Here is a 16895-nt window from a genome sequence, read left to right on the forward strand (position 1 = left end):
GCCTGCGACACAATCATTTTGATAGTAGGCTAATATAGCTAATATAGACACTAACATCATGTGTTGCTTTCATTATAACACTTATATAAGGCTCCAGACCGATTACATTTTTGTATTTCCGGTCCAATATGGCTCCTTCAGCACTTTGGGTTGCCGACCCCTGCCTTATATATATACAGTATATTCTGTGTGTATTAGAACTCCTTAGTAACAACCTTGTGATTGTAAATTTGATGCCTGTTGTTTCCTCAGAGAGCCACTGAAATGAGTCCTCCTGTTGTCAGCAGTGTGCACGAGGAGGGCCAAAGCTCCCAGGATTCAGAGTCCATGCCAGTATTATGCTTTCTCAAGGCTCTACCCAACAGGACCATTCCTCACAACACAGCCAGCAACCTCACACAGGTCTCAACAACACCCGCACACACACACACAATTGTGAAGCCTTGAGCTAATGATGCAACGGTTCCTTGATGTCGATTTTTCATTCCACCCAGGCGTTTCTCAAAAATGTGGAAGAAGTGCTGTCTTCTCCTGGGTTACCAGAGGTAAATTAGTTCACACTGTTCAAACATGACATCACATAACAAAACAGATGCCTATGAATCCATTTAGCAGATCATAACATTTTTACCTATAAATCGAGATGAATAGCGCTTGTTTAAAAATGTCACATGTGAGGTGTCCTGTTCTATAAGTCCTGGCTCAAACGTGGTTCCGTATCCAAAAACAATACTGCCAGAAAAAAAAGTGTGCGGTTTTAAGAACATTGAGCCTTCAAAATAAACTGCTTGTTTTAGTTTCTACTAACTGAAACAGATGTTCACATAGGAGATTGGAAAAGATGCAGTGCTCAGTAAATCCCCTTACCGTGGTCACACTGTCTGAGAAACGTTCACGCTTTAGTGCAGGGGGTGTCAAACATGCGGGCCGTGGGCCGGATCAGGCCCGCGGAAAAGTTCAATCCGGCCCGCGAGATGAGTTTGCTAAGTGTGAAAATTGAGCTGCATTTTTAAATTAAAAGAAACTGCTGTTCTAAATGTGCCCACTGCATGGCGCAATAGCGATTCTGTTAGGCAAGCAAATAGTTTATACCGGGGCGAGCAAGTATACCAAGCAAGAGGTACACCCGCACTAAAAGAACACCTCCAGGCAACTTCAACCCTTCACTAACACCCTCCCCCCACCACATCCCACCTCCCCGGATTGTAAATAATCAAATTTATATAGGCTTTCTGAACTTTCAATGTCCATTTCTCTGATGATGCAGTTGTTGATGACTGAAGTGCTGATATCAACCAAACCTAAGCCCCCCGCCACAACCCCCCTCCTCCGCCACACCCCCGCGCCCACCTCCACATCCCACCCCCCGGATTGTAAATAATGTAAATAATTCAATGTATATACTCTGATGAATAACTTGTGTGATGACTGTATTATGCTGATAGTATATATTTGTATCAGGAATTGATTTACGTGGACCCCGACTTAAAACAAGTTGAAAAACGTATTCGGGTATTACCATTTAGTGGTCAATTGTACGGAATATGTACTGTACTGTGCAATCTACTAATAAAAGTTTCAATCAATCAATCAGCCAATCACCCAACGTAAAACAAACAGGAGTAAAATAAACAATGGGTAACTACACTTAAAGTGCTGCATGAGACACTGCGCATTGATATAGTTCTGTGGAAATTAGTGTCTTCTGTGCTAATTTAAAGAAAGCGGGCAATGTGTGATTTACTGCAATACTGTCAGTCGTGTAAGTTTCTATTTTTGGTTTGTTGAAATTGTTCACACTAGGGTTGTACGGTATACCGGTATTAATATAGTACCGCGAGACTAATTAATCATTTTCGGTACTATATCGTTTCTGAAATGTACCGGTCCCGCGCCCGCGTGGAAGTCACGTTAGGTCATTGCTGGTTTATGAGCAGAGGAGCATGTTCGGTAGCACACAATCACAGAATAAATAAATATTTAAACTTTCTTCACATATTTTTTTCTCTGAATACCGTATTTTTCAGGGTATAAGTCGCTCCGGAGTATAAATCGCACCGGCCGAAAATGCATAATAAAGAAGGAAAAAAACATATATAAGTCGCACTGGAGTAAAAGTCGCATTTTTTGGGGACATTTATTTGATAAAACCCAACACCAAGAATAGACTTTTGAAAGGCAATTTAAAATAAATAAAGAATAGTGAACAACAAGCTGAATAAGTGTATGTTATATGAGGCATAAATAACCAACTGAGAACGTGCCTGGTATGTTAACGTAACATATTATGGTAAGAGTCATTCAAATAACTATAACATATAGAACATGCTATACGTTTACCAAACAATCTGTCACTCCTAATCGCTAAATCCCATGAAATCTTATACGTCTAGTCTCTTACGTGAATGAGCTAAATAATATTATTTGATATTTTACGCTAATGTGTTAATAGTTTCACACATAAGTCGCTCCTGAGTATAAGTCGCACCCGGTGAACTAAACTATGAAAAAAACTGTGATTTATAGTCCAAAAAATACGGTAACTTCATTAATCCCATTATACTTCAACTTTAACTTAAACTTAAACTTTGTTTTTGTTTGTTTCTCAAGTTAATATGACTCCAAAAATGTTATGTCTATTTCTTTAATTGTTCAACTTTATTCTTCCGAAATGTTTTTCCCCTCAAAAAAATACAGCTTTATTCTCATAAAATTAATACTTTTTCTCTGGTAAGACAACAACTGTTTTCTCTTAACATTATGATGTTTTTCTCCTAATATTTCCACTTTATGTTTGAGAAAAGTATGTATTTTTGTGTGAATGCTCCAAAGCATTCACACATATGGTTTTCTACACCAAAATTCATCTATGTATTCAACTTATTATTATAATTCTTCTCCAGATTTTGGCGCGCTCTACCTTCCACATTTTTCACCCGATTCAAACCGTTCCAACTTCAAAATGTTCAGCCTATTCGGGAATCACGGGTTTTCCCTCGACAAATTCCAAAAATTCCCAGATTTCCCAGAATTCCGTTTTTCCCGGGACATTTTTCCCATTCAAAATGAATTGGCCATTTTTCAAACTTTCACCATTTCCAAATTTTTCAACCTATTCAAACCATTCACCTTCAACACATTCCACAATTCTGGGAATTCAAACTATAATTTTTTCAACTTCCAAAAAATTCCAGGATTTTCCAGAATTCCTGGTTTTCCAAAGCCCTATTTCCACCCTTTTTTCTGGCGACTACTTCTCCCACATTTTTCAATCCACTTCAACTGTTCCTCCATCCAAACATTCCTCCTAATTAGGACAAAAAACAAAGTTGTTTTTTGAACTGGAAAAATTCCTGGTTTTCCCGAAATTCCAGGAAATCCGTAATACCATTTCTCAATTCAACATGTTACTACTTCAACATATCTCGACCGATTTAAAAAATTTCAAGACTCAGACCATTCAAGTTTTTTACCATTTTCCCAAAAATTTGCGCTTTTCCCGAAATTTCCAAATTGTTTGGAAATTCCCATTGAAATCAATAGGACATTCTTCAAAGCTCTTGACAGATTTAAACAATTCCAACACCAACCAATTCAGCTCATTCAGGACATTCATTCTCCTAATCATTTTCCAAAATTTCCCAAAATTCCCAAATTTCCAGGAAGTTCCCATTGAAATGAATGGGACATTATTCCAAGTTGTACAACTACCACATTTTTCAACTTATTCAAACCATTCCAACATCAACACATTCCCCCATTCTGGAATTTCAAACTATAATTTTTCCAACTTTCCACCCTTTTTTCTGGCGACTACTTCTCCCACATTTTTCAACCCACTTTCCCCCATCCAAACATTCCTCTTAATTAGGACCAAAAAACGAAGTTGTTTTTTGAACTGGAGAAATTCCCGGAATTCCAGGAATTCCGTAATACCATTTCTCAATTCAACATGTTACTACTTTAACATATCTCGACCGATTTGTAACATTTCAAGATCAACCATTTCAACTCAGTCAGACCATTCAAGTTTTTTACCATTTTCTAAAAAAATCCAGATTTTCCCGAAATTCTCAAATGTTGGGGAAATTCCCATTGAAATCAATGGGACATTCTTCAAAGTTCTTGACCGATTTAAACAATTCCAACACCAACAAATTCAGCTCATTCAGGACATTCATGCTCCTAATCAATTCAACATGTTACTACTTCAACATATCTCGACCGATTTGAAAAATGTCAACACCAACCATTTCAACTCATTCAGACCATTCAAGTTTTTTACCATTTTCCAAAAAAATTCAGCTTTTCCCGCAATTCCTAAATTTTGGGGAAATTCCTATTGAAATCAATGGGACATTCTTCAAAGCTCTAGACCGATTTAAACAATTCCAACACCAACCAATTCAGCTCAATCAGGACATTCATGCTCCTAACCATTTTAAAACATTTCCCAAAATTCCCAAATTTCTAGGAAGTTCCCATTGAAATGAATGGGACATTATTCCAAGTTGCACAATTCCCACATTTTTCAACTTATTCAAACCATTCCAACATCAACACATTCTTCTCATCCTGGACATTCAAACTAACACTTTCCCAAGTTCCAAACCAAATCCGGTTTCTCTGGAAATTCAAACTTTGATTGATTGATTGATTGAAACTTTTAATAGTAGATTGTACAGTAATGTACATATTCCGTACAATTGACCACTAAATGGTAACACCCAAATAAGTTTTTCAACTTGTTTAAGTCGGGGTCCACGTAAATCAATTCATGGTAACTCTTTAACATTCAGACTATTCCAACATTCAAACCATTTCAGCGTTTACACAATTTCAACATTTAAACCATTTCTACATCCATCCTACATACCATTAGCATTTCAGTTCAGCGTCAGCTCTTAAACATTCAAACCATTCCAACAGTCAAACTATTCTTGCATTCATACTACATTCTGTCAGTATTTCAGTTCAACTTCAGCATTGGGGCATTCACACGCAATCCCTTCAGGAATTGCCTCTTCTAGTTTATTTTTGATATTGTGTCTAGGAATGTGCCAAGAGCCAATAAACAAATAGCCCGAGGCTCTACTTTGTTCAAAAAGAATATACCAACACACAATGTCTTTTCCGAACCATATTAGACCACATTTTGGGCTATTGTCTAAATCAGTGGTTTTTAACCTGGGTACGATCGAACCCTAGGGGTTCGGTGAGTCGGCCTCAGGGGTTCGGCAGAGCCTCCGACGCGGAGGTCAAGACACGCCTGACTCATTGTGTAAATAAAAACTTCTCCCTGTCGGCGTATTATGGATACCCCCAAACAATGTTCCCTCTAATTTTCCATGTGTGAGCAAACGCAAAAACTCCTTGAGCATTTAGTGGAGCACATGTGAGCGACGTCAGACCTGCAGCTCACCTGTCCCAAACCTGACTAAATAACAAGTTCAATGTTTTATTATTGTAATCAAATGACAGCATTCATTTCCATGAGATTATTTTCTAATATAAGTGTTTTGGCCCACTTACAATGACTATAACATATTGTTTTTCATGAGCTGTGTACTAGTATTATATGTCTGAGTGGGGGTCCTGCTTTGGAAATAATATGTATCGCTTTCAGATATCACATTTAGTTCCCACTAAAACATTCACATGTTGCACAATGAGATGTAAACATGGGATCATGTGTACATTCCTGTAACTTTGTTTGTAAAATATATCTTTATTAGTATTTCTTTAATATAATAACATCATTTTATGATTACGGTTCGGGTTCGGTGAATGCGCATATGAAACTGGTGGGGTTCGGTACCTCCAACAAGGTTAAGAACCACTGGTCTAAATGTATGTTTTGTGAACTCAATTACAAAGAAAACACAATCAATCTTGAGCACGCTCAATTGTAGTTCAATGTTGCAATATGCTAGATTATTCTCACGTCATTGCCATTTCTAGGGTTTGTACACATCACTCTTAATAACGATACGCCACATAAAATACGTAAAATATGAAACTGTGCCATGCAGTGACATGAAGCAATGGAAAAAACAGCACGAGGAGTGCTTGTAAAGTGATGCAAGTTTATGTCATCAACTTTGTTGACGCAGCAGTCCGGCCCCGTGGTCAAGCGGTTTGATCGAAACCGGGACCGAGTAATGGACCTCATGGTGGCTAACTTGGAGCCCAGCCCAAACTCTCTCATCTCCCTGGGAGGGACATCATTTGTTGCAGGTCAGTACAGTGTTAGCTTTCCCAAAAAGGTGACTCACACTGTTTGTATTGTTGGGGTAACGTGGTTAAGACATCAAGCTTTTCAATAGCTTTTCAATGTTTGTCTTTTAATCGTTCGCATAATACAGTGGTACCTCGGTTTTTGTTAGTCATCTGTTCCAAAGGCCAGACAAAAACCTACAAAATGTTTCCTTTAGGAAAAAAAAAAGGAAATTAATCAATTCCAAACACCCAAAAATATAAGCACAAAACACATGTTATAGAGCAGGGGTCGGGATCCTTTTTGGCTGAGAGAGCCATGAAAGCCAAATATTTTAAAATGTATTTCCGTGAGAGCCATATAATATTTTTTAACACTGAATACAACTAAATGTGTGCATTTTTAAGTAAGACCAACATTTTTAGAGTATGATAAATCTCTTATTCTTTTTAATAACATTGTTATTCTGAAGCTAACCAATAATAAATAAAATACTTCTTACCATTAATGCAACTTCTTGAACAGGTGCGGTAGAAAACGGACGGATGGATTAAAAATTAGAGATGTCCGATAATGGCTTTTTTGCCGATATTCCGATATTGTCCAACTCTTAATTACCGATTCCGATATCAACCGATACCGATATATACAGTCGTGGAATTAACACATTATTATGCCTAAATTTGTTGTGATGCCCCGCTGGATGCATTAAACAATGTAACAAGGTTTTCCAAAATAAATCGACTCAAGTTATGGGAAAAAAATGCCAACATGGCACTGCCATATTTATTATTGAAGTCACAAAGTGCTTTTTTTTTTTTTAACATGCCTCTAAACAGCAGCTAGGAATTTGGGACATGCTCTCCCTGAGAGAGCATGAGGAGGTTGAGGTGGGCGGGGTTTAGGTGTGGGGGGTAGGGGGTAGCAGGGGGTGTATATTGTAGCGTCCCAGAAGAGTTAGTGCTGCAAGGGTTTCTGGGTATTTGTTCTGTTGTGTTTATGTTGTGTTATGGTGCGGATGTTCTCCCGAAATGTGTTTGTCATTCTCGTTTGGTTTGGGTTCACAGTGTGGCGCATATTTGTAACATTGTTAAAGTTGTTTATACGGACACCCTCAGTGTGACTTGTATGGCTGTTGACCAAGTATGCGTTGCATTCACTTGTGTGTGTGAAAAGGCGTAGATATTATGTGACTGGGCCGGCACGTAAAGGCAAGGCCTTTAAGATTTATTGGTGCGCTGTACTTCTCCCTACGTCCGTGTACCACTCCGTACAGCGGCATTTTAAAAAGTCATACATTTTACTTTTTGAAACCGATACCGATAATTTCCGACATCGCATTTTAAAGCATTTATCGGCCGATAATATCGGCAGTCCGATATTATTGGACATCTCTAATTAAAATGCATGAGAATGTTTTATATTTTGAACGTTATTTTTAACACTGATTACTAGCAGAATTATTCATGACTTATCGTGTTAAGCAATGTCAGCTAAGATTTATCTGAGAGCCAGATGCAGTCATCAAAAGAGCCACATCTGGTTCTAGAGCCATAGGTTCCCTACCCCTGTTATAGGGCAATAATTATTGGCAAAGATGGCAATGAGTGGACAGGCAGGAGGGGAGGGTAAAGCCATTGTTCGCCACGTTCATATTTTGCTATGAGTTATTTCTTATTCAATAGTGTTTCTCAGGATCAGGATGCTTTATTATTGTCCATTCTTTAACATGTACAAGACATACTGTATAAGAACTGAAATTACATTTTCGGCACAGTCCCACTAAGAGCAGACATACGTTACAGGGAGACAAGAACAGAACCGCCAACGGATCAGCCACTTACGGCGCTCCTTAAAAAAGGTGGGAAAAAGGTGATATCGGGAAAGGGGAGAAGAGTAAAAAATATCAGTCAAAGGGTGGACCCTCAGGAGGGGGTCCAGACTGAGTCCAAGGGAAAAAACTTCATTTGCCATAGCACACATAAACATGTAACATATAATCACAACAACTCGCAACAGAGGGGTGGGTGGGGGGGGGGGGGGGGGGGGGGGGTGTTTGTGTATATGCCCATTGTCTTTACGGGTTTATTTTATCAAATAAATGTTCCCAAAAAATGAGACTTATACTCCAGTGCGACTAATATTTGGTTTTTTCCTTCTTTATTATGCATTTTCGGCCGGTGCGACTTATACTCCGGGGCGACTTATACTCCGAAAAATGTGGTACATCCATATTTTTTAGCATCGCAAAATCTTTTTTCGTTTTTTTTGTTTAATTTATATTATGTTTATAATCTCAGGAAATATGTCCCTGGACACATGAGGACTTTGAATATGACCAATTTATGACCCTGTAACGACTTGGTATCGGATTGATACCCAAATTTGTGGTGGATAGAACATGTTAAAAGAGAAACAGTAAATAAACAAGTAGATGAATAATCCATTTTTACAGCTTGTCCCTCATAATGTTGACAAAATAATAGAATGATAAATGACACAATATGTTATTGCATATGTCAGCAGCTAAATTAGGAGCCTTTGTTTGTTTACTTACTAATAAAAGACAAGTTGTCTTGTATGTTCACTATTTTATTTAAGGACAAACTTGCAATAAGAAACATATGTTTAATGTACCGTAAGATTTTTTGGTTAAAATAAAGCCAATAATGCAATTTTTTGTGGTCCTATTTTATTTAGTAAAGTACCGGTACCAAAATATTGGTATCGGGACAACACTAGGTGGGTTACACGAAATTGTGGCCAAAACCAAAAACCAAATCGTAGAAAAAGTGAGGCATAGGAACACCGAGGTACTGTTGTTATATGTTTGCCACTACTTGTCCAAGCTGCATTATTGATCCAACAGTGAGAAAGTGGATTACTGCCTTTCCCTTTTCATCCCACAGATTACTCCCTGATGAAATTGCCACATAACTACAACTTACCACATTACCGCTTCCCTACACAAGGAACGAACTACATCTCCGTACCCGGGGAGGCTTTCACCATGCAGTGTGAGTGCGATGTGATCTTGTGCATGGAAGTTGCAGCTTCTAGTGCTTTCATTGGAATGTGTTATAGCCTCAGTCCTTCCCTGATGTTGTTTCCCACTCAATGACTTAGTTAAGATTTAAAAGAACTGACAAGCTACAGCCGAGAGCAGGTGTCGGCAACCCAAAATGTTGAAGGAGCCATATATTAGACCAAAAATACAACAACAAAAAATCTGTCTGGAGCCGCAAAAAATTAAAAGCCTTTTATAAGTGTTATAATGAAAACAACACATTATGTAAGTGTCTATATTAGTTATATTAGCCTACTATCAAAATGACTTTAAAAGTCTTATATACGTTTCATAATGAAGACAAGACATTATGTAAGGGTCTATATTAGTTATTTTAGCCTACTATCAAAATTACTTTAAAAGTCTTATATAAGTGTTATAATGAAGACAGCACATGATGTAGTGTCTATATTAGTTATGTTAGCCTACTATCAAAATGACATTAAAAGTCTTATATAAGTGTTATAATGAAGACAACACATTATGTAAGTGTCTATATTAGCTATATTAGCCTACTATCAAAATGATTTTAAAAGTCTTATATAAGTTTTATAATGAAGACAACACATTATGTAAGTGTCTATATTAGTTATTTTAGCCTACTATCAAAATTACTTTAAAAGTCTTATATGAGTTTTATAATGAAGACAACACATTATGTAAGTGTCTATATTAGTTATATTAGCCTACTATCAAAATGATTTTAAAAGTCTTATATGAGTTTTATAATTAAGACAACACATTATGTAAGTGTCTATATTAGCTATATTAACCTACTGTCAAAATGACTTTAATAGTCTTATATAAGTTTTATAATGAAGACAACACATTATGTAAGTGCTTATATTAGCTATATTAGCCTACTATCAAAATGACTTTAAAAGTCTTATATGAGTTTTATAATGAAGACAACACATTATGTAAGTGTCTATATTAGTTATGTTAGCCTACTATCAAAAGGACTTTAAAAGTCTTATATAAGTGTTATAATGAAGACAACACATTATGTATGTGTCTATATTAGTTATTTTAGCCTACTATCAAAATTATTTTAAAAGTCTTATATGAGTTTTATAATGAAGACAACACATGATGTAAGTGTCTATATTACTTACATTAGTCTACTATCAAAATAACTTTAAAAGTCTTATATAAGTTTTATAATGAAGACAACACATTATGTAAGTGTCTATATTAGTTATATTAGCCTGCTATCAAAATGACTTTAAAAGTCTTATATAAGTTTTATAATGAAGACAACACATTATGTAAGTGTCTATATTAGTTATATTAGCCTGCTATCAAAATGACTTTAAACGTCTTATATAAGTTTTATAATGAAGACAACACATTATGTAAGTGCCTATATTAGTTATAATAGCCTGCTATCAAAATGACTATGTGTCGCAGGCTGACACAAATCTTTGTTGACAGAAATGTTGGAATGTAATATTTATTCTACACATTTTGGAAATGTAAATTGGAGGCTTCTCAGAGGGTGAGATAACTCCTGCAAATGACTGGCTTAGAATTACCAAAGGTATATATGTGTGTGTCCAAGTTAAAGGGAACGGCAGGCTGTCTTCTTCTAGTGGATTTATTACAATCTTTGCAAGCTGTGTAACGTTTGCTGTGGTCTGGAACAACATGGCACACAAACAACTATCTGAAATGCAGCCAATATTATATGCAGATAATGTGTCATGAGACATGCAAATATAAATTGAATTAATAGGACTTAAAGGAAATTAAATGAGCTCAAATATACCTACAAACGAGGCATAATGATGCTAGCCTAAATAGCATGTTATCATTGATTAGCTTGCAGTCATGCAATGACCAAATATGCCTGATTAGCACTCCACACAAGTCAATAACATCAACAAAGCGCACCTTTGTGCATTCACGCACAGTATAAAATATTTGGTGGACAAAATGAGACAAAAAAGAGGTGACATAAAGCACGTCTTGGAAAGTCGGAGAAAGTTATACATGTAAACAAACTACGGTGAGTTTAAGGACCGCCAAAATTAGTAGGACAAAACGGCGCTCGCCAAATAGTCTCTAATCACTGAAGCATGTTTAATATAAACAGTGAGATTTATAAGAATAAGGAAGGTTTGTGTCATGTTTGTCCTCCTACAGAAACCATATTAAAACAAAAAATATATTTTTTCCCTAATTTTTTTCCATTTTCATACATTTTTGAAAAAGCTCCAAAGAGCGAGTTGCCGACCCCCGGCTTAGAGTGTCAAGGTTGGCCTTGAGAGCTTTTGTTTGGCTCAATGGTGCACTGCAGATATCCCACTCTGACTTTAAAGCCAGCAATTACTCTTTCATTCAGAACAGCAAGAGTGAGAGACGGCACATTTTCTCCGCTTTCCTCTATCATTAAAAAAGAAGGAGACATTTAGAGTGTGCATTTTGAACATGTTGGCTTTTGATGTGCAGGTCACTTTTTTCCCCTGTTTCCTCCTGGCCACTACACACTAGGGTTGTACGGTATACCAGTATTAGTATAGTACCGCGATACTAATGAATCATATTCTGTACTATATTTGGCATCACTACATCTTCTATCGTTCTAAAAAAATGTATATTATGTTTATAAACTCAGGAAATATGTCCCTGGACACATGAGGACTTTGAATATGACCAATGTATGATCCTGTAACTACTTGGTATCGGATTGATACCCAAATTTGTGGTATCATCCAAAACTAATGTAAAGCATCCAAACAACAGAAGAATAAGTGATTATTACATTTTAACAGAAGTGTAAATAGAACATGTTAAAAGAGAAAGTAAGCAGATATTAACAGTGAATGAACAAGTAGACTAATAATTCATTTTCTACCACTTGTCCTTAATCATTTTGACAAAATAATAGAATGATAAATGACACAATATGTTACTGCATATGTCAGCAGACTAAATTAGGAGCTTTTGTTTGCTTACTTACTAATAAAAGACAAGTTGTCTAGTCCATCCATCCATTTTCTACCGCTTATTCCCTTCGGGGTCGCGGGGGGCGCTGGAGCCTATCTCAGCTACAATCGGGCGGAAGGCGGGGTACACCCTGGACAAGTCGCCACCTCATCGCAGGGCCGACACAGATAGACAGACAACATTCACACTCACATTCACACACTAGGGCCAATTTAGTGTTGCCAATCAACCTATCCCCAGGTGCATGTCTTTGGAAGTGGGAGGAAGCCGGAGTACCCGGTGGGAACCCACGCAGTCACGGGGAGAACTTGCAAACTCCACACAGAAAGATCCCGAGCCCGGGATTGAACGCAAGACTACTCAGACCTTCGTATTGTGAGGCAGACGCACTAACCCCTCTCCCACCGTGATGCCCTTGTTGTCTAGTATGTTCACTATTTTATTTAAGGACAAATAAGAAACATATGTTTAATGTACCCTAAGATTGTTTGTTAAAATAAAGCCAATAATGCAATTTTTTTGTGGTCCCCTTTATATAGAAAAGTATCGAAAAGTACCGAAAAGTATCTAAATAATGAACTATTGGTATCAGGACAAGACTACTGCACACATTGCTTGACCTACACTGCAAAAAGTCAGTGTTCAAAAACAAGAAAAAACAAAACAAAAATTAGGGGTATTTTATTTGAACTAAGCAAAATTATCTGCCAATAGAACAAGAAAATTCGGCTTGTCAAGACTTTCCAAAACAAGTCAAATTAGCTAACCTCAATGAACCCAAAAATACCTTAAAATAAGTATATTCTCACTAATAACAAGTGCACTTTTCTTGGTAGAAAAAAATAGAAAAGGAGACCTTTTTGCTCAATATGTTGAAAAATATTCTTAAATTAAGTAAATGCTGGTGCCATTATCTTGACATAATGATATGCGCTCGGCATCATGATTTTTTTGTTCATGCTTGAAGTAACAAATTATTACCGTATTTTTCGGACTATAAGTCGCTCCGGCATATAAGTCGCACCGGCCAAAAATGCATAATAAAGAAGGAAAAAAACATATATAAGTCGCATTTTTTGGGGAAATGTATTTGATAAAACCCAACACCAAGAATAGACATTTGAAAGGCAATTTAAAATAAATAAAGAATAGTGAACAACAGGCTAAATAAGTGTATGTTATATGAGGCATAAATAACCAACTGAGAACGTGCCTGGTATGTTAATGTAACATATTATGGTAAGAGTCATTCAAATAACTATAACATATAGAACATGCTATACGTTTACCAAACAATCTGTCACTCCTAATCGCTAAATCCCATGAAATCTTATACGTCTAGTCTCTTATGTGAATGAGCTAAATAATATTATTTGATATTTTACGGTAATGTGTTAATAATTTCACACATAAGTTGCCCCTGAGTATAAGTCGCACCCCCGGCCAAACTATGAAAAAAACTGCGACTTATAGTCCGAAAAATACGGTACTTTAAGAAAGTAGTTTTATACTTGTGAGTGTTGATGACACAGCTTTGCAACAGTTGATATTCTAGTTTAAAGCATGTTTTACTCAATATTAGGGATGTCCGATAATGGCTTTTTTGCCAATATCCGATATTCTGATATTGTCCAACTCTTAATTACCGATACCGATATCAACAGATACCGATATATACAGTCGTGGAATTAACACATTATTATGCCTAATTTGGACAACCAGGTATGGTGAAAATAAGGTCCTTTTTTTTTAAAAATTAAGAAAAGAAAAGAAGATAAATACATTTAAAACACTTTCTTAAATAAAAAAGAAAGTAAAAAAATATAAAAACAGTTACATAGAAACTAGTAATTAATGAAAATTAGTAAAATCAACTGTTAAAGGTTAGTACTATTAGTGGACCAGCAGCACGCATAATCATGTGTGCTTACGGACTGTATCCCTTGCAGACTGTATTGATATATATTGATATATAATGTAGGAACCAGAATATTAATAACAGAAAGAAACAACCCTTTTGTGTGAATGAGTGTAAATGGGGGAGGGAGGTTTTTTGGGTTGGTGCACTAATTGTAAGTGTATCTTGTGTTTTTTATGTTGATTTAATAAAAAATACAAAAAAACAAAAATAAAAAACGATACCCATAATTAAAAAAACGATACCGATAATTTCCGATATTACATTTTAAAGCATTTATCGGCCGATAATATCGGCAGGCCGATATTATCGGACATCTCTACTTAATATAGGTCATAACATCTCAGCAACAAGCTGTAATATCTTACTGAGATAATTTAGGACCAAAACCCTTAAAACAAGTAAAACACTCTAACATAAAATCTGCTTAGTGAGAAGAATTATCTTATCAGACAGAAAATAAGCAAATATCACCCTTATTTGAGATATTTAATCTTACTTAGATTTCAGTTTTTGCAGTGTACAAACCACAAAGGTGTTTGTTTTTTTTTATGTTAAAAAAATATTCTCCCGTAAATGCGCTGACGGTTGGTTCCGTGAGAACAAACTCGGCGGAGAAAAGGGTAAAAGCCTTTGAAAAGAGGAACAGGACAATTAGGAACTTCCTCCAGTTCCATTGTTTATCTTGCAGCATTGAGGTGGGGCCACACTGGATGATAGGTCAGATTAGACCCCCTACTCTGCTGGTGAAGTCATGTTCAGTTTCATAGGATTTCCCAACCGAGCTCGCGGACCTCTCCCTGTCACCACCGTGCGACTATCCCAATGTTCTATTTGGAGGCCGGGGACCAGCACGCGGCGGCAACGCCACGTTAATTAACTTCTCTTCTTTGTGAGCATTTTAGCATCAGCGCTTTACATTCCTGACTCAATCCTGGTACACTCAACCTTCTTCTTGTCTTTCTTCTCAGCTCAAACCACCATTGTTGGCCTCTTCTACCACAACGTGCACAGCTACTACAAAGAAATCAGGCCCGTTGAGACCAGGTAACGTGGCCTCACCCAGCTTATCTGTTTGAACAACAAAAAAACACTGCAAAAAGTCAGTGTTCAAAAACAAGAAAAAAAATACAAAAATTAGGGGTATTTTACTTGACCTAAGCAAAATTATCTGCCAATAGAACAAGAAAATTCGGCTTGTCAAGACTTTCCAAAACAAGTAAAATTAGCTAACCTCAATGAACCCCAAAATACCTTAAAATAAGTATATTCTCACTAATAATAAGTGCACTTTTCTTGGTAGAAAAAAAAATATGGAGAAGATAACTGCCTTTTGTAATTATAAATTGGAGAAATTTACTTCATACTGGGAAAACTATATATATACATATATATATATATATATATATATATATATATATATATATATATATATATATATATATATATATATATATATATATATATATATATATATATATATATATATATATATATATATATATATATATATATTAGGGCTGCAACAACTAATCGATTAAAATCGATTATAAAAATAGTTGCCGATTAATTTAGTCATCGATTCGTTTGATCTATGCTATGCGCATGCGCAGAGGCTTTTAAAAAAAAAAAAAATATATATATATATATATATATATATATATATATATATATATATATATATATTTTTTTTTTTAAATAAACCTTTATTTATAAACTGCTACATGTACAAACAGCTGAGAAACAATAATCAAAATAAGTATGGTGCCAGTATGCTGTTATTTTTCAATAAAATACTGGAAAGGATAGAAATGTAGTTTGTCTCTTTTATCCGATTATTAATCGATCAATCGAAGTAATAATCGACAGATTAATCGATTATCAAATTAATCGTTAGTTGCAGCCCTAATATATATATATATATATATATATATATATATATATATATATATATATATATATATATATATGTATGTATGTGTATATGTGTGTGTATGTATATTTACATATGGTGTATGTATCTGTTTATATTTTTTTATTTTTGATTATTATTATTATTATTAATGTATTATTATTAATTTTTTTGTTTATTTAATTGATGTATTTGTAGATACTACTTTGTTTTTTTTTGCGGTTTCTTTCTTTTTTTGGGGGGTGGAGGGTGGGTGGTATGGTTGGGATATAAACAAAAAATATTTTGACATTTAGGGCAGAAAACAGATATATGGTGTACAGTATGTGAATATGATGTAATGGATAGGAATGTCTGATGCTGGATGTCAATAAAAATAAAATGAAAAAAATAAAAATAAAATATTGAGACCTTTTTGCTCAATATGTTGAAAAATATTCTTAAATTAAGTAAATGCTAGTGCCATTATCTTGACATAATGATATGCGCCCGGCATCATGATTTTCTTTTTCATGCTTGAAGTAAGAAATTATTACTTTAAAAAAGTAGTTTTATACTTGTGAGTGTTAATGACACAGCTTTGCAACACTTGATATTCTAGTTTCAAGCATGTTTTACTCAATATAGGTCATACAATCTCAGCAACAAGCTGTAATATCTTACTGAGATCATTTAGGACCAAAACCCTTAAAACAAGTAAAACACTCTAACATAAAATCTGCTTAGTGAGAAGAATTATCTTATCAGACAGAAAATAAGCAAATATCACTCTTATTTGAGATATTTAATCTTACTTAGATTTCAGTTTTTGCAGTGCAGCTTCTCTTTTTGT

General features: G+C 35.5%; 1 protein-coding gene across 2 annotated transcripts in view; it reads left to right on the top strand.

Annotated features, from left to right (window-relative positions):
• The window catches only part of LOC133652579 (adhesion G-protein coupled receptor D1-like), a 105248-nt gene that overhangs the window by 26766 nt on the left and 61587 nt on the right, over nucleotides 1-16895 (top strand). For both annotated transcript variants that reach the window (XM_062051497.1, XM_062051498.1), the window contains exons 8-12: nucleotides 253-402; nucleotides 495-545; nucleotides 6114-6237; nucleotides 9127-9234; nucleotides 15123-15198. In XM_062051497.1, coding sequence (XP_061907481.1) covers nucleotides 253-402; nucleotides 495-545; nucleotides 6114-6237; nucleotides 9127-9234; nucleotides 15123-15198 — 509 coding nt within the window. The remainder of the gene's footprint in view (nucleotides 1-252; nucleotides 403-494; nucleotides 546-6113; nucleotides 6238-9126; nucleotides 9235-15122; nucleotides 15199-16895) is intronic.

This window comes from Entelurus aequoreus, linkage group LG06 (genome assembly GCF_033978785.1).
Source record: "Entelurus aequoreus isolate RoL-2023_Sb linkage group LG06, RoL_Eaeq_v1.1, whole genome shotgun sequence".
Classification (NCBI taxonomy): Eukaryota; Metazoa; Chordata; class Actinopteri; order Syngnathiformes; family Syngnathidae; genus Entelurus; species Entelurus aequoreus.